Genomic DNA, 24,347 nt, shown 5'->3' with positions numbered 1-24,347 from the left:
ACTAAAATAATCTGCATGAGTCGATATTTCTTGGGGTTAAAAGGTTTGTTTTTTATTATTTGGGTGAACTTACTCTATGAATTTTTAAATCATATTGTTTACATTTGCAGCAAGTGCTAAACTCGTCTCCTCTTAGTTGCTGCAGTTTTGGCATTGTTCAGCCCATCTTTGGGTGTTTTGGGTGTTTTGCATTTAATTTTACCCATGGATGGTTTTGCCATCCGTTGGGCACAAAGAGCGGCTGAAACGGAGCCTGAATGCATTCAGATGGAGCAGGAGAGAAGAGAGCGAGAGATAGAGAGACAGAAGAAAAGAAAAACAGAGGGGTACATGTTTGCCATGTCTGTCTGCTGGGTTTCATCAACTCTACCCGTCTCATAATCTCTGCACGACACACACACACACACACACACACACACACACACACACACAGGGTCTTTCTATCACACACACACACACACATGCTCACACAGACTGGTGAATAGCATTGAGAGACAAGTGGACAAGCAGAGTATTCTTCCTCCTATTCAGAGCAGGCCGTTAGGGACCGGCTGTTGCCCGCGGCAACAACACTTTGCTGCAGATACGTCCTGAATGTAAACATTCTCCCTCCCTCGCTCTCTCATTGGCCAAGAACAAAACCTGATTATCGCAGAGACGGACAGACAGAGAAAGGGAGCGGAGACTTGTAACAAAGTTTTCCGCTGCTCCCTCTGAGAGTTTGCTCTCTCAAAGACTCAATCGAACATCAGTTGTTTGTTTGGCTAGCCACTGTGGCGCCTCACAAGATACACTGGCCTCGCACCACCACCCTGACACAAACTAGCCATTTCATGATGAACACACAAAGTGAGAGTGGCAGGGGGGCTACAGGCACTTGACAGAACTGTTAAAATCACCACTGCTATTAAAGTCACTTTGGATTCACGTTCTCGAACCGCCAACAGACATTATGAGAGCTTGCTAATCATAATGATAAGTTATTAACGCAGCATATGTGAAACAGACACAAGTTTTTTTTTATTCTTATGCAACTAATGCTTATTTTGATTATCAATTCACCTTTGAATTTCTTTTCTTTTTATTGCAATTTTTTTTTTTCTGATCATTTAGTCACCAACTATGTCCTTAGTGAAAGATTCTCATTCAAATGTTCGAGATCCCAAAGGTGGTGTCTTCGTATTACTTGTTTTGCTCAACAAGCAGTCAAAACACACAGTATAAACTGTATAACACAATAATGCATTTATTGAATGCACATGTATCGCATTCTGCCGTCCACAGCCCTTCCCTTTCTCTCCCTCACCTTGGTAGGCCTTGGTGTGTCCAGCGATCAGGTACTTCAGTTCAAAGCTGTACGATCGCATCTTCTGCTGCGTCTCACTGCGAACAGCCGCCATGTAGCTGTCCTCCATCTTACTGGTACAGCAACTAGGCCCAGGGTGGACACACACTCGCAGAGACTCATCTGAAAGACAGAAGGAAGTCTTCATACATCTTCATCAACCTTCACTCTGAGCTTGGTTAAACAGCTCTACGTGTACTCACCAAGTTTGTCGTGATTCATGAGAAAGAAATGACATATCTGATCATCAATGTTTCATATTTATTTAGAAAATAAAAGCTCAGAATTAACTCCACCAATACAAGTTTTTCCCCGTTTCATTCATTCATGTTTAGTGTTTCCTGTTATATTTTGTTCCTCGTTTCAAAAGCGGAGACGGAGACGAGAGGATTGGACTGTTTGCCTGCATCTGACCTCTCTCTCTCATAGACACACACACACACACACACATGTTTGCATGACTTTTGGCTTCCAAGTTGACTTAGATTAACTTGCTGGACTATTCCCCTCACCATTACTGTGTCCAGCCTAATCCCAATTTGTACCCTAAGTATTCAAGTATTCATCCTAAAATGTAATGATGTACGTTTTGGTTACGTTCATTTTGTGCCCATAAGGAAGGTAAGTCTCCACAACGTGAGTGTCCCCACAAGTCAAGAAAACACACACACACACACACACACACACCAGACCTGTGTCCAACTTAACTTTCAGCTATTCATATTATTGACTAAACATCTACTTCAAACCTAACTCAGTCAGCCTGATTCACAATCCTGTGGAGACTCTTTTTCTGTTCTCAAAATTATTCATTACAATTGTTTGAAAAGGTCCAGTCACTGGAGATTTTCCAGAGCTTTCAGGTCACATGGCTTTCATCCGCCGATGGAGTTTGCTCATTGTTATCCATGATATATGTAAGGAACAGGTGCTCGTACAGTACATGTGTTACATTCTAATCCCTCTCTCAGAAATGTCCGTCAAGGGGACCTTTTGTTAATCTTTTTTTAATTTATTTTTTTATGAAAGGGTCAGTAAGTTAATGTTTATTTTCAGAAAAAACACCTTGTTTTCTTCTGCTGAATATTAGAAGTGAAGACCAATGAAAAGGCCAAGGAGTAACTAGTACATTTATGCAATCAAGACGTGGATGTTTTCCTGTGAATATGTCCGTCAAGGAGAGTATTGTTGCACAGCCCAATGACATCTGTCTCAAGTTAATTCATTCACGGGCCCCACACGATCTAAAGACTGTGTGTGCGACGTTGTGGACTGGTGTAACATCTACAATGTGCAGACATCCCTGCAAAGGTCCCCACTATCGCTCATATGCTGTTAACAATCACAAGCTCACATCAGTGGATCACTCACTACAATCTCTTACATCTCAAAACTAAGTGTTGGCAAACTGTTGATCCCCAAAGGAGCGTTTTACAGCTATAGAAGATAGAGATTGTTCCTTCTTTTGCAGCTGACGTCTGTCACAGATTTTCCTGTTAAAATATGATCTGTATGCATTTTCATGAACTGTATATTTGTGACAAGGAGACAATTCATATATGTCAACAAGAAAATAAAGCGTTACTCAATTTCCATGTCATTGTAAATGTCCTATTCAACAATGTGTTGCTTACTCAGTGCAGGGCTGAAATATTATGCAAAGAGCCTCTCGTGAACCAGACGACATCTCATTTACATTTAGAAATCAGCATCTTTAACACCAACACTTATAGCCAAGCATGCTTTCAAGAGCACGATAGAAGTTGAGGTAAGTTTGCAACAGAAATAGCTTCTCACTGCATGCTGCACAGTGAGAATACCTTATTTATAAAAGGTTTAAACCCTGCGTGGGCGACAACACACAGCAAGTATTAAACATCTCATAGCAGGAGATACTCATTTAGAATTAGACTTTACACTACATGGAGTTGTTTCAATTTAATTTGAATAATTTGAAAGGAAAACCCAGTGGTTCTTTTGAATTATGTTGAACTCAGGAAAGCAGCCCAGCTCAGCTTGAATATATTAAATGATTAGTCAAGTGTGTGATAGTCAACAGAAAGTGTACACCAATGTATATATTTTAATATATATATATATATATATTTATATATATATATATATATATATATATATATATATATATATATATATATATATATATATATAGCAGTATGGATCTTAAATGTGTCCAATCATTGTAAAACAAATACCCAATTACAATTAAGTCCTTCAATAAAAATAGCACACTATTAGGCCTATTAACAGCAAATTGCTACGTAAAAGCACATCATTATACATCAAAATGGCCATATCTATCCCTTATATTGTACATGCATTACATTATTGGATTATTAACATTTTGATGGTGTGGAGCTGGTCTAGATTGAGCTAATTTTACCTATTTTAGATCCTGCTCACAGCTCAATTCATAAGACTTTCAAATCTCTGCAGAGTAACTACAATATAATGGACTAACATGTACAATATTGTTAGACGTAGAAGTGAAGCACGACATAGTTCGTCGACCTCCACATGAAACTGTACATGTACTCGTGTCCATTCCACGCATGTGTACGTCGTGTACGTCTCACACGACTCCTCCACAGGGGCTGACTGACCTGTTCCCGGCCTGTCCGGTACCAGCTCCACCGGGCCTATCTGGCGCATCATGTAGGCTGTCTTCACCTCATGACAGCTGTCCGCGTCGGCTGACCGACAGCCAGTGTCCGGGAGAAAAACAAAGTAAAACAAAATCACCCAAAGCACGTCCACGTTGTGTAAGGCAGCACGGAACATCGCACCGTGTCAGTCAGGGCACAGAGAGCCTGGACGGGTCATTTGAACATCGTGAAAGTCCCACAGTGCAGTGTGACTGAAAACTTCATCTGCAGACAGGAAGTCTGTCCGCAGCCCAGCGCCCTCCTCTCTCTCTGACTCCCTCACTCACTTCAGCTCAATTACTTAATTGACATGGGCACTCAGAATACTTATGAATAGCGTGTCGGTTTAAAACGTGTGCTGCTATGTAGCAAACTATTAATGTGTTATTAGTAACTTATTGCAGAGGGGAAAAATGTATAAAACAATAAAAGCATACCTGCCATAACACTCATGAGGAATAATGGCTATTTACTCCCAGTTTACTACATTATGTGGTCATGAGCCATGTGTTTATTTATTGTGTTGTTGTTTTTTACTGACGTGATAGCTTTCTCACATATAGTTTACAGCAGCTGCTTCTGCAGATAAGGTCCATTAAACTTGAGTGATAGCTGTGAGTAAAGTGGAAGAAGAGGGAAATGCTGTTTGATAGTGGAACATGGGCGCCACCCGCTGGTCACCTTGGGTCATAACAGAGACAATTTTTTCAAAAACAACGATACTATTCTTCTAAAATGTCCTCAATGTTTATTAAATTATTAAATTAATCAGTTTCACAAAACATCAAAAGACTGGAAAGGTAAATAAAAACAAACAGAAATAGATGCACGACACAACTCGCCCGGTCACAATAATCAGCCTCCGCGTCCGACGCCTTGTGAGATCAGAGGAAAACTAAACAGTAAGAACGTGTTTGTTTATACATTCTCATGTTCAGGTTATTAAAATAAACCTCCTCGTGATTGGCCTGAAAGTAAAATATCTCACTTTAAGTGCAGACTAAAGAGAAGAAATGTTTGGGTTCACCAACTTATTCTGAATGCAGTGACAGACCTTCGAACATCTCACAATTGCTATCAGAAAGCCGGCCAGCTGCGACAGGTAATTTAGATTGTTACATCGAACTATCATTTCTATAGATATAATCTATAGATCCCCGCTCTCCCTATTGAAGTGTCCTTGAGCAAGAACCCCCAGTTGCTCCCCAGGCGCGTCACTGCAGCCCACTGCACCTTAATAACCATGGATGGGTCAAATGCAGAGAAGAATGTCCTCAATAAAGGGATGAATAAAGGATACTTTATTATTATTATAATTAGAAAGGGGCTAAGTATGTCTGTCGATCGTAGTTTCGATTCCCGTGTCTCCCAAAACCTCTTGAAATGTATATTACTAACTTTATATTAACAGATGATTCTAATCGCGTGCGGTTTGCAAAACATAGCTGATTATAACCGAAGAATTGTTTGCGACGTCATGCTTTTGACATTATAATAATTAGCCCGCTAGTGTGCTGGCTCGCTACCACAATCACATGTTTTCGATGATTACATTTAAGATTATAATTCCTAAAACTTTGATGTGATTAATTTACCAAACATGTTGCAGAAGATTACAGTCCGAACAACGGGGCACGTGTAGGGGGGCGTTTCCTGATAGCGCGCCGGGTAGTTTAACCGATTATTATTGGTCGAAATGTGATTGTTTCTTTCACCTGTATGGCCTGTGGTCAACTTGTGGTTAATTCTTGGTTGTGATAGTTTTCACATTATTATTTTACTCGACCGACAATGGTGATAACAGGGGAACGCGCTCTCCCAGTCGTCTTTTGGAAACGGAAACAGGAGAAAACATTCGTTTTCTGCAATACTACTATATGGCCTTATAAAAACAAACATGTCATCAAATTTGTGTTATGTTCTGTGGACAACAGTTGCCTCGTTGGCGCAGTAGGCAGCGCGTCAGTCTCATAATCTGAAGGTCGTGAGTTCGAGCCTCACACGGGGCATGTGCTTTTTTTTCATTTTAATATCAATGTTACATTTAAACATGGTTAAAACACGATATAATAGCCAATTTGTGTGCTAATCAGTACGTTGATAATAAGTTTCGTGTGTCTAAGCTTTAACACCGTACTGTTTTCCTAGGCCGACTGTACTTGTTTCCCACGGGCCATGAACGCATCGCAACACCAGCTGCGGCCCCTTTAACTCCAATCTCCCGCGTTCCAAGTTAAGCGGAAATAGAAATCCTTCTTCTCTCTATTTAAGCGTACTAACAAAGACTGGAAGAGAGGATATAGCTGCAGTTCGTTCACTGGACACCAGACCGTCTGTTTTGTCGTTCGCCATTGTCTTTACTGTCGTCCTGAAAAAAATGCCAGAGGAAACGTCCGCCGCGTCGAGCTCCGGGAGGTAAGACTCGCTTGTATTTTCTCACCGCAACGTTCACCGGGGAGACACAGCGAGCTAGCCTCGAGCTAGATAACCACGCAAGGTCGAGGATATTAACGTTACTGGTTGAATGACGGTTAGGCTTTACATACTTTCAGCCGTGCCCATGAAACTAAAGGGATATTTTTAACTGCAACGCTACTTGGTGGCGCCTGCGAGCGTCGCTCGCAAAAACAACCATCTTCCTCCTCCGTCTGTTGTAGCTAGCTAGTTGGCTAACGTGTATTACGTTACAGGGCTAACAACAGCAAAGCCCAGGCAATAGACGTCTCCACGTGTAGTTAAACAATGTTGGTCACCAGTGACCGTGAGGGGAGTCGTGGTTCTTCAGAGTCGGGCTGGGTTTGCTTGTGTTGTCATAGAATGAACTCTACTCTCTCTTGACTCTTGCAGTGTGGAGGAGAAGCCGTGCTCCTCCTCCTCCTCCTCAGCAGCAGACTGGTGAGTATCCAGTTTGAAAACTGCGCTTCATCTATTCGCACTGTTTTTCAAAGGTGTGTGTGTTTTTTTTTCTTCTAAAAATGTGCATTTATGTCCCACCTGCAGCTCCGTTGACGTCGCGGAGGAGGCGAAGAAGCTGATTGGCACCGGGAACAGGCATCTAGTGATGGGAGATGTTGTTGCAGCTGTCAGTGTCTTCCAGGACGCCTGCAGCATGCTGTGAGTATAACTACAGCTGCATTAAAGTGCTGTGTGACTACACTGACACGATATTAACAGTTATTATATTTGTATTCTGTGGTCTTAACTTGTGTTTTTTGAAGATGTGAACGTTTTATAAGTTTCTTAATACTTTAATTTGATCTGAGATGCAGAATGCCCTTTTGTTCTAATTGTGCCTCAGCTCTTAACTGTATCAGTAGTGTGATTTTGATTATGTGACGGTAATGTGTACCGTGAGCACCACCTCCTAAAACACAACTTGCTCCTCCAACACTTGTGTGTTTATCTCTGCCAGGGCTGCGAAATATGGTGACACTGCAGAAGAGTGTGGTGAGGCCTTCTTCCTCTGTGGGAAGTCCCTACTGGAGCTGGCCAGGTAAGTTAACTATATATATATATATATATATATATATATATATATATATATATATATATATATATATATATATTCACAATGTAATGGGTGGTCTTACTATACAATTTAACCCAAGTTTATTACATTGTATCACTTTGAGGGGGTGTGTTTTATATATATATATATATATATATATATATTTTTTTTTTATTATGATAAAGCCCAGTAATTTGAGCACTGACGGTAAAGCATATTGCTGACTAGTATTTGCTCAAATAATTAACAATTATGGTTACTTCGCTACGCATGCACACACCATGTGCCAAAAAAAGACAATGCACAATAAAGTTGATAGAATTTTATAATTTCTTTTAGCCACAATAATTGAGTAATGAAACTATTATTCTGGCACTTTCAATTCAGAGTGACAATCTTTGGATGTGTTTTGGCTAGGATGGAGAACAGTGTCCTTGGTAATGCCCTGGAGGGAGTCCCAGAAGAATCTGAGGAAGAGGAGCAGCCGAACAGCTCAAATATCGAGAGTGCCAACAATCTTGATGGTCAGTAAGTCGTGTATGTATGCATGTAAAGGATTCCTGTTATTTCAAATGGATATTTTCAGACTCTTGATGGTATGGTGATGTTACTGACTGAGCCACATGTCAATTAATGGTTCTAGTTTAATAGGTGATTGTTTTGTGTATTCTCTCATGTATTATCTTAATCCCAGTTCTACTAAAACGCTGGCTTTGCGTTCCAGCATGTCGAGTATTAATCAGCTGACATGTAAACACAGTTGCATAAGTAAACATCCCAGTGTTTTGTGCAGGCAGGAAGCCAAACAAACATACAAATTGAGCATTAGAATAAACCCACGGGCAGGTAAACTCTAATGTGAAACTATTTTCCTCATGCCACTCTTGTGCAGACGAAACTAGAGATGAGCTACGGAAGCAGGTGTATGATGCAATGGCAGAGAGGGAGAAGACTGAGGCAGTTTACTCCAATCTGGAGACTGAGGATGGAAAGGGCAACCCTGAGATGAAAAACGAAAATGGCGTGGTCAAGTTCCCTGGAAAACATGATATGAATGGCTTAGAGGAACTTTCAAATTCCCCTGTGAGTGGGAAAGAAAATGGTTCATTCCAGAAAGCTAAAGTGACTGGCATTGAGAAGAGCCCAGTTGCTCCTGTTAACGGTCTGGGGGAGAGTCCTTCTGCGTCTCCTGTAAAAGACGCCGCGATAAAGGATTCAAACAAGCAGAATGGCGAGCAGACCGATGGAAAAGACAAGGAGCCAGAGGCTGAGCAGGACAATGAGGAGACAGAGGGCAGTAGATCTTTGCATACAGAGCACTGTTTGTGTTAAAGGGTGGCGCACAATGTTGGTGGTTCTTGTTATAAAAAAAGGATGTATTAACGGTTATTACAAAAGGGGAAACCCACTGGATTAAAAGCCTTCACTGCACTTTTAGGGATATATATATATATATATATATATATATATATATATATATATATATATAATTTTTTTTAGCATTTGCCTTCAGTTGCACCATAAACAACTATTGCCTAGCCCTCAGTAATTATCCTCCTGTTGCTTAACAGATGATGATGATGATGATGACGAGGATGATGACAATGAGGATGGAGAGAAAAATGGACAGGATAAGGTGAGGGCCCTACATGGAAGTGTCATTGACATGGTTAAGAATATTTTTATTTTAATTTACGCCTTTCCTCATCTTTTCAGGAGGAAGATGAAGTCGGGAATTTGCAGTTGGCGTGGGAGATGCTGGAAGTGGCTAAAGTAATCTACAAAAGGTAGGGACAAGATGACGTCAATGAGACAAAACCAAGTCTATCTGCATTTAAGCAACTAGACATATGATTCATATGGCTCTTCATGTTAACGAGGGCCCTGCTTGAGACTCCTATTCAGTAACCTTGTTTTCTTATTCATTCCCCACAGAAAAGAAGGCAAAGACGACCAGCTAATGGCAGCCCAGGCATATTTGAAACTCGGAGAAGTCAGTGCTGAATCCGGTATGAATCTTTTTGATATTCTGATTTAAACTCTACATTATTCTACCATGGTATCATATTGGCCCATCCCAAATGTTTTCTGTTAATCATCCCTCTAATAGTTGATGCTTATTTTTGAGGCTGTAGGTTTCTTGAGCCTTATCTGACTAAATGAAATGTATTTGGTCAAATATTTAAATGTGAGTGAAGAGCACATTGGCGCAAATCATTGAACATGCGTCACTTGAGTGGCTCCTAGCTCCACTTCAGAGCAAGATAAATATGACCGTGTTATAAATGAGTCTTGCATGCTCCCTTCCTCAGGTAACTATCCCCAGGCGCTAGAAGATTTCCAGGAGTGCCTTGCTCTGCAGCTCAAACACTTGCCTCCCCACAGTCGTCTGCTGGCTGAGACTCACTACCACGTCGCCACGACACTGTGCTACATGGATCAGTACAGCCAGGCCATCCAGCACTACAACAGCTCCATAAAAGTCATCGAGACCCGTCTGGGTAAGTTTTTCTCTCTGGAGCATTTTCATAGCTGCTGCTTTGTTGTGCATTTACCCTTTAGTCGTAAGGGCCGCTTGGTCTTTAAATTGACATAACAAAATACTACACCAGTTATGGCAGAGTGTCTGTGCTGAGCCGGTTTGTCATTTTGTTGACCTTAACAGTCGTTGTCTGTGTACAGCCATGTTGCAGGATGCCATTGGTGCTGCAGAAGAGCAGAATGAGATGGAGGAGCTCAAGCAGCTTCTGCCCGACATCAGGGAAAAGGTTGAGGATGCCAAGGAAAGCCAGAGAACCGCTAGCGCTGCCTCCCAGGCCATCCAGCAGACACTAGTGAGTACACGGGATGAAGTCGAGGGGGGGATTGCTCAGGCTTGGAACTCGTCTTTAACATTAACAAGCATTGTTGTATGTCTTGGCTTGGTGTTTAAACCAAATGAAACTTGGTGTGAGCATAGTGCAGCATAGATCTACAACGCTTCAAACGTCACCTCCTGGGTAACAAATAACTCTTGCAGGGCGGAGCCTCAACCTCATCAGCATCAGCATTCCTATGTGAAAATGGCGGCCCTTCATCTTCATTTGCCACAGCCAGTCAGGTGAGGACATTGTTTTAGTGCGTCTTGAACCCGTTATACCCTGTTTATAGTTATCGTGACTAAATGCCTCTCAAAGGATCCCATAGCAAACATAACCTTTCTATTTCAGATCCCAGTTAAATCGTGCGACAGCGCCTCAACTGTGAAAGCAGTCTCTAACATCTCCCACCTCGTCAGGAAAAAGGTTAGGCCCACTAATCACTTGCCAGTTTGTTTTCTCATCTTGCTTTGTGGCCAATTTCGCACGTGTGAAGGCTCAGAGGCCCAACGCGTCATGTTTTTGCAGTCATTCCACCCACTGACGCACAATGTATTAATTAATAAAAACCCTGACGGTTGACTCTATGCATGCTATATGTTACTGATCATGTACTTTTTGTTTGTTGCCATGTGCTTGCCTGCTTTAGTTATGGGGCGTTAATGCCAATGTGTGTTGTGGTTTTTGTGTGAGGTGTGACTTCTCTTGGTTACCTTCTTGTAGTTGTGGCATTTCTGTCTGCTTCATGCAGTAATTTAGGCTTTGCCGTTATCAGATTTGTGTGCATGCTTCACTTGAACTGTGACATATCCACGTTCCCCTCCTTGTGAACGTCAACTTGATGATTTTTTTTTTTTTTTTTTTTTTCCCCATTGGCTACAGTCGTGCGCAGAAGCGTTCAGTCTTCCCTTCCCTTTTTGACTGGTTTTATGTTTCTACACAGAGGAAACCAGAAGAGGAGAGCCCAGTAAAGGACACTGATGCTAAACAAGCGAAACAGGAAGCCACAGTTAATGGCGCTGACTCTAGTGCCAGCAATGGAGTCCAGGAGGGGAAATCACAGGAGGCGAGTGATGGGCTAATGTCTCAAGAACTGCTGCGTTTCTAAGACGGCACTCAAACAAGAGGGTGTTACCCTGCTTAGATGGAAGAGATGGCCCACGTGCAGTAGTTGCTACATACATATGGTTCTTGTTGGAGGTCCGATCTCAATTTGGGCTCCCTTTTTTTTTTTTTTCAGCACACGACAGTCATCTGAAAATGCTGACTGTTGCAGTCTACATTCATGGGGGGGGGAGACTGTATCTCCGCAAAGCCAACTCTAAACAACATAAATGTCTACAATGAAGTTGGGATGAGTCCTGTGTAATTTGAGGCTGAACACGGGACATAAGTCTTTTGGCTGATTTCAGGTCTTAGCAAAAGACCTAAACGTGCTTTTTCTTCAAATGCATTTGAAATTGCTTATCTGTATATAATCGAATACTGTTCAGAGTAACTGTATATGCAGTGGAGGCTCTTACTGCTGTTGAATTGTCCGACTGACTTCAGAACAGTTTATCGAGGTGCACATCCCTGTAACGTGTTTTTGCACAATGTAACTGAATGTGTTGGCTATTTCTAGAGCTCTTTACAAGAGCTGTGCAGGAGCAACCGGCAATCTTTCTTTCTTGAGCTGATGGGCAGAGCGCTGAATCTGTTTGTGTGCTTGCGTTAAGTGTTGTGTTTTTCTTGTTTCTTATAGTCTGCCACCCCGTCGGCCTCTGTCGGGTCTTCAGCGTGACGTCCTCGTCTCTGTCCTGATCTTCGAAACCAGCACAGCATGTGTATCCAGCCCGTCCACCTTCAACACTTTTGCGTTTGTAAATAAGATCATTTTCATAGATTTGTCTGTCCAGTTTTGTATACTTGTAGTAAAAAAATTAATAAAAATAATTGCAGATGAAAGTTTGTATCACGGAATTCTTTAGACTTTCTGGGGACTTGATACTACTTAGAAGACATGCACTGTAATAGTCAAAACAACTCTTATTCACACCTGAATATCTTGATGGTGCTGCCACTGTATATTAATATATTCAAACCTTGCAATGATCACTAAACCAAAACAAATGCTGTATTAAGTGTTTTCTCCCCATCAAGGCCTTGTTCAACACCCACAGCTGGATATTTATAGTGACTGGTGCTGGTCGGGTCCGGCTTTGCCAGAGTCTGAACGGTGCGTCTCGGCCGTTGACCAAACGTACACACAGCTCCAGGTCGCCCACCTTAAGTTTACATGACACGGTTGTGTAATTGTACTTTAGTGGAGGATGACGCAAGGAAGTAATCAGCCTGAAATGGAACATCTGAGTTTAACATTATTTAGTGTCAACGACTGCGTACAGGCGTTTGCCCAAAATTCCTCTTGGTGTCGTTTTACGGGTACTGAGTAGGACTGGGCCGGCTTAAGGAGGATCTAACTGGCAGATTGAGCACTGGCGCCCTCGAGTGGCCACTACAGGGCTGTTTGTGGAGAGGAAGTAATACTATGTTATGACATTTACTGTAAACCAGAGTATTAATGGGGACATCAGGTTAAACTGCAAACATAGCAAATGGTGATTTTAAGATTGCGTGATAATCTCTGACAGATTAATGATAAACTGTGCAAAATGGTGCGGGTAATTTAATTACCTCCTGCAGGTGCAGTGGTTTAAACTTTGTCTTGAAATGAGTAAGCGCCACATAGCTGTCCCTCTAGAGGAGGCATGAGAGAGTTTGGGTCGAGGTTTCTCATGTTTACTACTTTGCTGATTTCGTCCCCTATTTGCCAATCGTATACGTTCTCACGTCTTGTCTGGATGTTTAAGTGTCTGCACTGGAATAATCAACTCTGCTTTTTGTCTCTTGGTATTGCTTCTACCTGTGATCACAGGAGGGTGTAGTTTCTAGGGCTGTGGGTGTAAAACACTGGGCAGGTGGCAGGGGAGTAGGTGGCCTCACCACCTGAGTAGAGCTGCCACATGGCCCGACATGTGCGTTGGCTAAAATGTTGACAGACCAGTAAGGCAAGTTTATTTGTATAGCATTTCAACAAGGCAATTCAAAGTGCTTCACATGAAACCATTAACGGCATCAAAACATAATGCAAAAAACTGATTTAAAAACAATTAACATTAAAAACAGTCAAAGCAAGAAATGGAATAAAAATTACAGTGCAGTTAAATAACTAAAATGCATTAGTGAGATGCAGAAATTCATTGATATTCTTCAATTAAAGGCAACAGCAAACAAAAGTTAAAGGAGGATCTCAGGGGCGATGATTTAACATGATAAACGGCCACTTTTTTTTATTATTACTTGGCTCGATTTTACAAATAACTGCATAACGTAAGCGCAGTGCGCAGAAACTAATTTGATACGCTGTGGAGAATATAACTGACGCCGGGTCAGAGGGGTCTGACAGCCGTCTACCAGGGGGACAGGAGGGGGATCTCGCCTGGAGCTGAGGGTCACATGTGGAGGGTACAGTATCTGAATCAATGTCAAATGACCTAAAAACCACAAGAGTTGCCAATCCAGTCATGTAAATGTGAGTGACCACAACTTTGGACTATCTACCAGTGAAAGAGGTGCATGAATGCGAGTGGGGTTGGGGAGGCCGGTTCCTGGTCCCGGGAGCCTCTTGGCTTCTCTCCCTCTGATTCAGTTCAGTCCTCGCTGCTGCAGGAGACCACCACCCTATTTCTGTTTTTGGTACACAGCGCAACATATTACACAATGAATAATCACAAAATTCACAGACAATTAATTAAATCCCAAGAGCTGCATGCGTTGCATCTCGGGATGGAAGGATTTGATTTAAAAGGCTTAAGCTGGAGGAGGAATCAGTTTCATTTATAATTCCTTAATTTACTTAGGAACTACTTTACTTGTTTACGTAGACATATAATATAATGTGTTTTGACTACAACCTAGTTTGAGTTAATCATACATGGCTAAAAGCGGTTTGCTTTTATTTGTGAGAACTCTCCGACCGTCATGTGAGTGGCGTCGCTGCTGGATCCTGAGGATCTCCTCCTCAAGTCTCTGGTTCTCCTGCTCCAGAGCCAGCAGCCTCCTGCTTGGACTCCACTGAGGCGTCCCCTCTGGACAAGAGGACGACAGAAAGGAGGCTCAGGGCCAAAATGGGGTGTCGGGAGAGTACCAAGAATGAAAATCAGCTACTTTCAATGTGGGGTGTGGGATGTTTGCATTTAGCATGCTATAACGAATAATGTGAAAATAAATAAAAGAGTGTAATAACCATGGACTTTGTGTATAGAATCGTTTTTTTATTATGACTAAAGGTAATACAGGCTCCACTGTGTTGACACTGAGAAGCACTATGTATTTTCTGTTCGTCATCACTCGTAGTCTCACTCTTCTTTTTGGACTCACCTGATGTAGCTGGTTGGTTTTCCTCCATACTTTGGGCTTCTGCCTGCAGGTCAATCATTTGTGCCACAATGTCTGGATCAGACCCGCCTGACTGTGAGTACGCTCGCCACAGGGCTCTGCAACACAGACCAGATTCACCCTCATATAACCAGGCAGCTTAGTAGAAATAAATCATAATCACATGTAGCTTAAATCATATATTTATTTTTTTTCTTCGTAGGGTTCACAGTAAGAAAATCAGGTTGTCGACATCTTGTTTTTCCCCCCAATATGTTTTTGAATGTAAGTCTTTACTTTATCTGGGTAGAGAGAGGGCCGTCCGCAGAAGAAATGAGCTCGTAGCTGTCATGATGCATCTTTTTATTGTTGCATGGATCTGGCTGATTAGCATGTACCGAGACCTCTTGCACACTAAAAAGGAAAAAAAAAACGGAAACACAGCAGATCATCTACATTTCATAATATTGTGGCATCTGATGAAACTTTCCCACCCGTAATACACCTTACAAAACGAAATTATTCTACCATAAATCCTGCAAACGAGGAACCACCAGGCATAATTAAATACATAATTGATGCTCAGTCATCCAGCAGCTAGAAAAGATACATATTTCACTAAATATTAATTTTAGAGGCAGAGCACCACAGAATAAGTAATATATTGTTCTAATCCAACATAATTCACATGTTAAACAAACTTCATTGGATATGTATCCAATGAAGTTTGTTTAACATGTGAATTATTATTCTGCTCTGGCAGCAAACGGGTTGCACACGCAAATGTTGCAGGTATGATCCCAATTCTCAAGTCATGTTTAGATAAAAACCTCTACAAGCCTGACGTATAAAACCTAACGTCATACACACACAGAGCAAACTTACTGTGATGCACAGAGATGTTCAGAGAGTTGTTGCAGTCTCTCCTCGTGCTCTCTGGGCTCCATCGACAGACTCTCCAGATGAGTTGTGTAGCTCTGCTCGGACAGAACACTCATCTGATGGGCCAGCTCTGACACACACACACACACACACACACACACACACACACACACACACACACACACACACACATTCACACTGTCTTGGAGCAATCTTTGGCATCAACATTGGGTGTAAATCTGAGAGGATGACATTTTACACAAAGGCTGCAGAGGATGGTTGGTGTACAAGGTCTCAAGAGAGGTAGTGTATTTGTCCCTCACCGTCTCTCTGCTGCGCCAGCTCCTGGTTGTGAGCATGAATCAGGGCCAGTTGGTGCTTGTGGAGCGTCGACATTTCCCTCATCTCTTCCAGTCTCTCACTGGGACCCAACTGATGCCAACTCGTCTAAAGACCATGGTTATAAATGTATAATAAGTCATGCATAGAGTCTTTTTTTAAACAAGTTACAACCCGGATAAAAATATATTTTTGTACCATCTTCATGGAGTGACCTGTGACTCATTCTGACATCACTGGCTGATGACTTAACATTATTAAACACCTGGGGAACCATATGCCTCTGGCAAAAGCCCTGCTCATAAATGACATGCCTGAAATAAACCGCGTATATATCTGCAACTACAAAAGCTATATGGCATCACAATAAAGGCAACAGTGGTTTAAGCACCTGTATACATGTTGCTTGGTCAGAGTAAATAAAGATGGAACACAGAAGATTTAATTTCCGCCTAAAAAAAACTACACTTTTAGAGTGAATATCCCTTTGGAATGATGCAGTTGCAGCCCGAAGCCAGTTGGTCTATGAGGAAAGCTCCCGCTGGATGATTCATCCACCAGATGGAGACGTGAACCATGTTTTCACAAGATAGGCGGGTGGGTACACGCTGACCCTTCGCCCAGCCCCAGGCCACTCCTTCAAGCTGTCAGTGCTAGCATGGAGCACACACTGCCACTAGCTGCACTCTGAATACATATTATCTAATTTAGAAGCAAACAGAACGATACATTTGGTATTTGAAGGATATATCCAGGATTTAAAACTAATTCAGTCGCAAAAAAGATAAAGAGGTCACAGTGGGAAGGTTAACCACCACATCACTTTGTGTCAAGAAAGAAGACAATGAAGTTAAGAAAGCACGGTTCCTGTAAAGCCGGGTAGGACTTTATTCACTGTTGCAATCATTAAAAATAAAAAGCAGCATGTTGGAGTCAATGGAGTAGAGTCGGATAATATTAGTAGTAGTAGGATGGTTATTTATATGGCTTGGTCTTCTTTATACACCTATGCTCTGGACCAATAGTGAAGCCAAAATATCCCGGATATGGGAGCTGCCATCTTGAGCCAGAGTGTGCGCAGTAGTGTTAGGGGGGCCCGCCCACACAGCAGAGCAAAAGACAAGGCCCGCCCACACACCAGAGCCAAAGACAAGGCCCGCCCACACAGCAGAGCAAAAGACAAGGCCCGCCCACACAGCAGAGCCAAAGACGAGGCCCGCCCACACACCAGAGCCAAAGACAAGGCCTGCCCACACAGCAGAGCCAAAGACGAGGCCCGCCCACGCACCAGAGCCAAAGAAGAGGCCCGCCCACCCACCAGAGCCAAAGAAGAGGCCCGCCCACGCACCAGAGCCAAAGACAAGGCCCGCCCACGCACCAGAGCCAAAGACAAGGCCCGCCCACGCACCAGAGCCAAAGAAGAGGCCCGCCCACCCACCAGAGCCAAAGAAGAGGCCCGCCCACGCACCAGAGCCAAAGAAGAGGCCCGCCCACGCACCAGAGCCAAAGACAAGGCCCGCCCACCCACCAGAGCCAAAGACAAGGCCCGCCCACGCACCAGAGCCAAAGAAGAGGCCCGCCCACCCACCAGAGCCAAAGAAGAGGCCCGCCCACGCACCAGAGCCAAAGAAGAGGCCCGCCCACCCACCAGAGCCAAAGACAAGGCTCGCCCACGCACCAGAGCCAAAGAAGAGGCCCGCCCACCCACCAGAGCCAAAGACAAGGCCCGCCCACCCACCAGAGCCAAAAACGAGGCCCGCCCACACAACAGACCAAAAGACGAGGCCCGCCCACACACCAGAGCCAAAAACGAGGCTCGCCCACACAACAGACCAAAAGACAAGGCCCGCCCACAGACCAGAGCCAAAGACAAGGCCCGCCCACCCACCAGAGCCAAAAACGAGGCCCGCCCACACAACAGACCAAAAGACAAGGCCCGCCCACACAATAGAGCCAAAGACGACCCGAGCACGGCTCCTTTTTTTTGCGTGATCCACCTAGAGCAGCATCAGCACCACGGTAACTGTTTGGCTAGTAAAGACACAGCGACTGTCCACAACCTCACCATATGTATGGTCAAATCGACACATAATCTATTTAGCAGACTCGTGACAGACGGCCCTCAACTCCTTCAGAGCAGCTGTCAATCATAAGGTTTCACCCTCAAATAACTAGCTCATTAAAACCAAACCTATCAGGAAACAAATGAACACTTCTACATACATCAGCGTGATAAGAACTAGCATTACTTTAAATGACGATCTTTGGAAATAAATATATCGATGTTTCGACTTCACTTTTGGGAATCATCTTTATATACAGTCTATGATACAAACGGCTGGAATCCACATAGAAATGATCCAGAGACATTTGAATATTGGCAGCATTGGAACACAGCCTATGATCATATGATAGAAAAGGTAAGATATATTTTATGGTTATCGCTGTATGAAATGAATTTGATTGTTTCTTTTATTCGTCTGCTAGCTAGTTAATAAGTTGTGATGGTAGAGAGGTGTCACTCATTCTGTGAGTATGACACATACCGTCATATCGGGCTCAAGATTAAAAGAGTTTACGCTAGAATCAAAGACCATGAAAGCAAGTGCAGCTGGGTTCTCATTATCTTAGGTAAAACAATAGTGACTTTGATATTTCTGTAGTGGCTCAGTTTTACCTCTTGTGTGAGATCTTGCAGAACAGTGCCCCCTGTCTTACTGGCTTGTACGTCCTCCGCTCTTGCTGGCTTTGGTTTGTCATCAACACCGTTCCACCTGGCGATGTTCCTTCGTTGACCTCTCAGCTGCACACGCAGTATTTGCTTCCCTTTCTGAATTCGCAATGACAGAGATGGCCCTTAATAATCGTTGCACTCATTTAAAGTTTTTCTTTTTCTTTCTTACCCTAATCTGTACTGTATTTTCTGACCTATCGACATGTAAAGGGGACTTCTCTTACAACAGCAATGCCCAACTTAACAGGAAGCTTGTGACTCCATGTTTTAACCAATTTATATAATAAAGGTCCATAATCGTAAGACATGTAGCAATTATTTTAGGTCAATGAAAACACTTTGATCACACAATTTGCCTATTTGGTTTCCTTCTTTCACGTCCTCCACCTGCTCACGCCTTGCTCTCCCTCACAGTGTGACTTACTTACTTCGATGGGATCAGGGGTTCTCGTGTGTTTAGGGTCCCGGCATTCAGGTCTGTCTCTCAAGAGAAGTTCAGAGCTGCGTCTTTGCGCCTGAAGGGGTCCGACCTCGTTCCCAATGCAGAACAGTGCTTTGTGTTTCTCAAGCAGCTCAGTGGAGCGAAACACCATGGTACAGTCTGCGCAGATCAATTCCATCTCCATCTGGTATCAGAGCTGGGGTTTATCCAGATAATAAAACAGGTTTGCAAGAAGCTGAAATAAAGTTTAGTTTAAATAGCCTGAAATGCTGTGGGGAAAACACACACAACCAAACATCTTATTATTCTAAATTTATAGAAGCGTCCTCTCACAGGTTGGTGAACATGTTTGGTTTGTTACTTAATGACAGAGTTACTGGCCTGTATGTTTGCTGGTCATGGTAACTGTCACCATGACTGTTGCGAGGGTGTGAGGAGTTATTCTAAACATACACTACCCGGACTGCCTATTCTATAATGCCATGTTATACCGAAAAAAAATTCTCCTTTTCGACACTTTCCACTGCAGCCACCGTAACACTGCCCATATGTGTTCTTCTACCCATTCACAACGTGTCTTTCTTTTCATTCTCAGACTGCCTGATGTTTTCTCACCCTCGAGTGAGCTGACCGACTGCAGCTGTGCAGAGGACGTCTGGCTCCAAAGCAACAACAGGAAAAGGCCCTCAGTGAGTATGGTCACTCTCACAACTTGTGTAAAGACACAAGCAACAATCTGACAAAACCTACAGATGATAAAACTCACCTGTCACCATGTATTCCATACCATGTATATGCTGCATTCAATAACAGGGTGGTGTAGTGGAAAGTCGGGCTGTACAGCCTTTTTAGTACAGGACTCTACAAGGACTAGTAGGTCAGTTCCTTTGAGAGGGTTTTCTCACATCTCACTGCAGACTCTTTTTAACTGTGTCACGATCTAGAAGGCAAACTTGCATCTCAATAAAGCTACTCACATCAGAAAGGTGTGACACAATCAGCTCGTCGTCATTGCACCATGTAAATGTGACATTCAACTGATGTGGTATCTAACAATATTAGTCAGATAAGATGTGGGTCTGTTTCTACCCCAGTCAAATACAACTCTATTTGAAATGTTGTACGGCCTTCCTTCAGAACCAAACACTCCACAATATCAATACTCTGTTTTGGGTCTTTCACTATAAACAGTTCACACACATTACAGTTTCTCTGAACATATCTGACAAAGTCTTGTGGTGAATTTAACTGAGAAAAAAACATTAAACCATCAATTGGCCCCTTCAAAGCTTAACTTTCTTGTACATTCTCGTCCCTTACTCGAGTCAGTTAAAATACTGCCCCTTGCTGTGTTCACAAGCTTCATCTCTGCAGTAACCACACGTATTTGTACCCAGTTGTCTTTATGTAATACTTGAGGGTAACTGCAACCCAGATGAAACTATAGGACATAAACCATAGAGATGCGCTTGATGTTTAAAATGTTAATGTAGTCATTGAGTCAGGATAGGGGAGGTCTGACCAGTGGCAGTGCAGGAGGCAGGCTCCCTGACCTGAGCCAACCCATCCATTTGCCTTGGCAGGATTGTGGGTGAGGTTTGAGAGGAAAGGAGTGTATAGGTGTATTTGTTTTTGAGATAACAGGATTGTTTTGAGCATCTATAGGCAGCAGAGAAAGTTGCTTTTATTGATAGTTTGATACTTTTCTGCAGCTGAACATTTTTGCAGTCCTTTATACATCTTTCATACTCAAATTATCTTGATTTTGATAAGATAGTGATTTTGGTTGGAATCTCAATTTAAACTGTCGACTCAAGTATTCAATCTCTCCGACTTTATTCAATTCAGGGGAGAGATTGTATGCACCATAATAAAACTAAAGTGTAGAGTCTTTTCCCTTTTTATCTCAAATAACACTCATCATCTTACTTTTCTCTCAATCACCTCCTTCATTCCAAGGCTTCCCCTTTTAAGTGACTGTCGGTGCTGCATGTAACTACCAGGCTGCTCTGAAGTAACATCAGCCTCCATAACACTGACACAAGCCGCTGCTGCTGAGAGCTGAAATATTCAACATCCATCCACACCTCAGAAAAGAGAGAGACAGAGAGAGTGGAGGACTTGAACTCCTTTCTCTCTCCCACATCTCCCCTCATGCTCCGAAACACACACACACTCGCTCTCACACATGCCAGTCTGTTGCTAAGCAACTGTAAAATAAAGCTGTAGGCTCTGAATTCAGAGAGAGAAAGAGAGAGAGAGAGAAAGATACAGAGAGGAAAGAAAGAGAGTTCACAAGTACCGCACTCCACTAGTGTTTGTTTGGCTCTACATGATCCCACCACAGCTCTTCGTATAGGCTACCATCTGTGGATCTGCGAGGACTTCTGGTTCTCCATCAGCCGACCAATCGGCGTTGACTGGAAGGGGAGGCGGGCCCAGCGGTTGCCTAGGTTACCTGCGTGATTGACGTTCAGCCTCCTGCAGCGGAGCGCGCAGCAGTGTATCACTGGTTCCCCCCGGAGACTGTGGAGAAATCTGTGAGAGAGGAAGAGACAGAGAGAAAAACACCGGCGCAAGAGGAATGCTAATTGTTTAAAGTCCTTCGCTGTCTTCCTCTCGCTCTCTTTACTGGAAAGATGAAAACTGGAGCGCTGGAAGAAGCCAGCTGAAGGGAGAGGAAGAGGACTCCTGAAGAAGGGGGATTTGTTGGTAAGAGAAGCCCCTCACCACTTTTCTCTGTCTGTCTTGGCTTCACCAGTCACCTGTCCTTGCCTGCACTGTGAATTATGGGATAGCAGGTAAAGAGGTGGTTTTCTTTGGGCTGTATGTATATGTGTGCGTGTGTGTATGAGACAGAGAGAGAAAGATGTTCTGCATGCTGCGTGGCTGTGGAGGAGGTTTAGGTGTCGCTGTGTATTACATTGGATGCCTGTTTTACAGTAGGCAAAGTCAAGAGCTGATTGTCTGCACGGTAATATCGGAGCCTGAGGGATTCAAATGACACCGTGCAGTGAGACAGTGAGGCACATTGCCATTCATTTTGGGGCTACAATTACAGCTGAGGCCAGGATTTCTAGGCTTGCCTACTGTATCTGCATAGGAGGAGGAGTATTAATGACATAACGCTCCATCTCTACTCCTGTATCAGCGCTGTGCAGCATCACGCTGTCCCACTAGTCCAGAGGAGCTTCACCACGACACTGGTTTGGAGGAGTGCAGCTGTGTGTTCTCTAAGCTGGAAAGACATAACGGCTGTGTGCTTCCAGTGGAGCGGTCTGGAGGATGTGCAGTGTTTTATTCGTGTGGACAGATAGATGTGGGAGTTAACAAGTGGGCATGGTGAAAAACTCTTTGGACCCCCCACGTCTGTGTTGCAAATTGGAAAGATCATAAAAAGAGACAGGGAGGCACATTGGGTTCAATTGGCATTCGTGCCACCAGGACTCCCTAAAAGCTCCATGAGTCAGGCGACGGCAGCTCCTTCATGCCCTCAGGACTCTGCTGTGCACAATCAGGGGACTCGGCTTTCTGCTCGGCTGCTCTCCTGTCCAGAGTTTACTCTCCGACCACCTGAGGACCCTCAAACACTTTTAGGCTGTTTTAGATCAGGTGTGAAAAGTTTCATCTGCATTAAATGTTTATTTGTGTGTGTGTGTGTGTGTGTGTGTGTGTGTGTGTGTGTTTTCTCCTGATGGATTTGGTGAGATTGGGGTTGGACTACAGAGAGAAAAGATGACCTGTTATAGATCATTTTTCCAAGACCCGATAATTGAAAATGTGATTTAGTGACATTTAGGTAGATTTTGACAGCTGAGGGATCGAGTTTGAGACCACATAGAAAGTTAGTCTATAAAATCATTTCCTGTCTCCTAAATAGTATCACAGATTTAGGAAGGCACTGACATTTAATCCAAAATATAATAGGATTATTCTTCTACCTTTCGGATTATAAATCTATAATAATAATAATAATAATAATACATTTTATTTGTATCGTGCTTCAAAAGGTACTCAAGGCACTATCAACACGTAACACATACATAGATCTGAAAGGATTAGTAGATTATTCCATCAACAGAAAATTAATAACCATACTTTGATAATCAAATAGTTGTTTATGGCATTTTTCAAGTCAAAATGCTAAATATTCACCTATCTTAAAACCTAAGATACGTTTAATCATTTGAGTCAAACATGAGCCGAGCTTATTCTTGATTAAAACAGAAATGTAAGCTTCCCAAATATCTCATACTTTATTACCTAAATAGGTAAATAAAAATGATATAGATAGTCAATAAATGGAATTGACTTGTTTGAAGAGGATGTTGTGCTTACATTTTCCAGTCTCGATGTAACCTCTGCTCATAAAACTCTGCTCCATCTTGTCGACTGCCGGAGAACTGACGGACACGGCATCCTATCAGGTTTTAGAATATGTCATAGGTAAAATAAAGAACTTCTGTACACGGTGGATTTTGTTATGAAGCCATACAGTGACTACGGGTCTGGTATCAGTCCACACAAGGAATTCAGATCCTTGCTGCAGATATGAATCCACCAGCTTAGCTAACAGCTCAGATGGAGGCTTCAGGCTTGCTATCAGTGAGAATGAATCAGATTTTCCATAACATCACAGTAGCTCCAGTTGGAGGTGTTCGGGTCTCTCGAGCTACTGCCTGTCTGCCTGCCTGCGTAGGAGGAAACATCTCATCTTCACAGCTCTGTCTACTGCAGATATAAAGTGGTGGGATTTGTTTCTGCTTCATTAGATTGTAAGCAGAGCGGTGGCAGGCAAGATGACAGATAGAATAAGACAGACCAGGAGTCAGGTTTGAGCCCACAACATCACAAGTACACGGTTTTCACCTTAGCCCACGGATTCGCTGGGATAGCCCACACCCGAGAGCTTCTTCTAGCTGTACAGTAATGCAGGGATATAATCCCAGAGTCCTGGTGAGCCTCAGATATCTCTGACTGGGAAAGGTTTTCGATGAAATCAATCATGTTCTAGCACAGCCTGAATTTGTCATTTGCAATGTGGCAACAAGGTTTTTAAACTGTAGTTAATGCCAAATTCAATTGCAAAATGATGATAAAATGATACAAATCTTAATGTTCAACCAAAATGGCATGAATGGTGCACTCACACTATTT

General features: G+C 42.9%; 2 protein-coding genes and 1 non-coding gene across 6 annotated transcripts in view; 2 read left to right on the top strand and 1 right to left on the bottom strand.

Moving 5' to 3' along the window:
* Positions 1-4,513, bottom strand: part of LOC117730064 (glypican-5-like) — a 39,672-nt gene extending 35,159 nt beyond the window's left edge. The window contains exons 1-3 of the mRNA XM_034531550.1: positions 4,446-4,513; positions 3,967-4,056; positions 1,307-1,468 (exon numbers count right to left, since the gene is read on the bottom strand). Coding sequence (XP_034387441.1) covers positions 1,307-1,468; positions 3,967-4,056; positions 4,446-4,461 — 268 coding nt within the window. The 5' untranslated portion in view covers positions 4,462-4,513. The remainder of the gene's footprint in view (positions 1-1,306; positions 1,469-3,966; positions 4,057-4,445) is intronic.
* Positions 4,514-5,944: 1,431 nt separating this feature from the next.
* trnam-cau lies at positions 5,945-6,017 on the top strand. The gene has a single exon. It is a non-coding gene; the product is annotated as a tRNA-Met (tRNA).
* Positions 6,018-6,197: 180 nt separating this feature from the next.
* Positions 6,198-12,321, top strand: nasp (nuclear autoantigenic sperm protein (histone-binding)). Of its 4 annotated transcripts, XM_034531555.1 has the most exons (15): positions 6,208-6,423; positions 6,856-6,903; positions 7,009-7,122; positions 7,421-7,501; positions 7,934-8,040; positions 8,409-8,810; positions 9,088-9,152; positions 9,233-9,303; positions 9,452-9,525; positions 9,829-10,017; positions 10,199-10,350; positions 10,536-10,616; positions 10,726-10,800; positions 11,318-11,440; positions 12,119-12,321. In XM_034531555.1, the coding sequence occupies exons 1-15, from the start codon at positions 6,386-6,388 to the stop codon at positions 12,155-12,157; spliced, it is 1,659 nt and encodes a 552-aa protein (XP_034387446.1). In that variant the 5' UTR covers positions 6,208-6,385; the 3' UTR covers positions 12,158-12,321. The 4 variants fall into 4 exon arrangements, with proteins under 4 accessions (XP_034387443.1, XP_034387445.1, XP_034387446.1 ...); XM_034531552.1 differs by lacking the exon at positions 8,409-8,810 and having other exon boundaries at positions 6,198-6,423; XM_034531554.1 differs by lacking the exons at positions 8,409-8,810; positions 12,119-12,321 and adding an exon at positions 11,615-12,106 and having other exon boundaries at positions 6,198-6,423.
* The last annotated feature ends 12,026 nt before the right edge of the window (positions 12,322-24,347 follow it).

The sequence above is a fragment of the Cyclopterus lumpus genome, chromosome 4 (assembly GCF_009769545.1).
Source record: "Cyclopterus lumpus isolate fCycLum1 chromosome 4, fCycLum1.pri, whole genome shotgun sequence".
Lineage (NCBI taxonomy): Eukaryota > Metazoa > Chordata > Actinopteri > Perciformes > Cyclopteridae > Cyclopterus > Cyclopterus lumpus.
This window is presented reverse-complemented; position numbering and strand designations above follow the sequence as displayed.

Excerpts from the sequence above, each read along its gene's own strand:
- nasp (XM_034531555.1), top strand. The coding sequence starts at position 6,386 with ATGCCAGAGGAAACGTCCGCCGCGTCGAGCTCCGGGAG. Across the intron at positions 8,041-8,408 it reads GAGTGCCAACAATCTTGATG|ACGAAACTAGAGATGAGCTA; the intron begins GTCAGTAAGTCG and ends ACTCTTGTGCAG. Across the intron at positions 11,441-12,118 it reads AGGAGGGGAAATCACAGGAG|TCTGCCACCCCGTCGGCCTC; the intron begins GCGAGTGATGGG and ends TGTTTCTTATAG.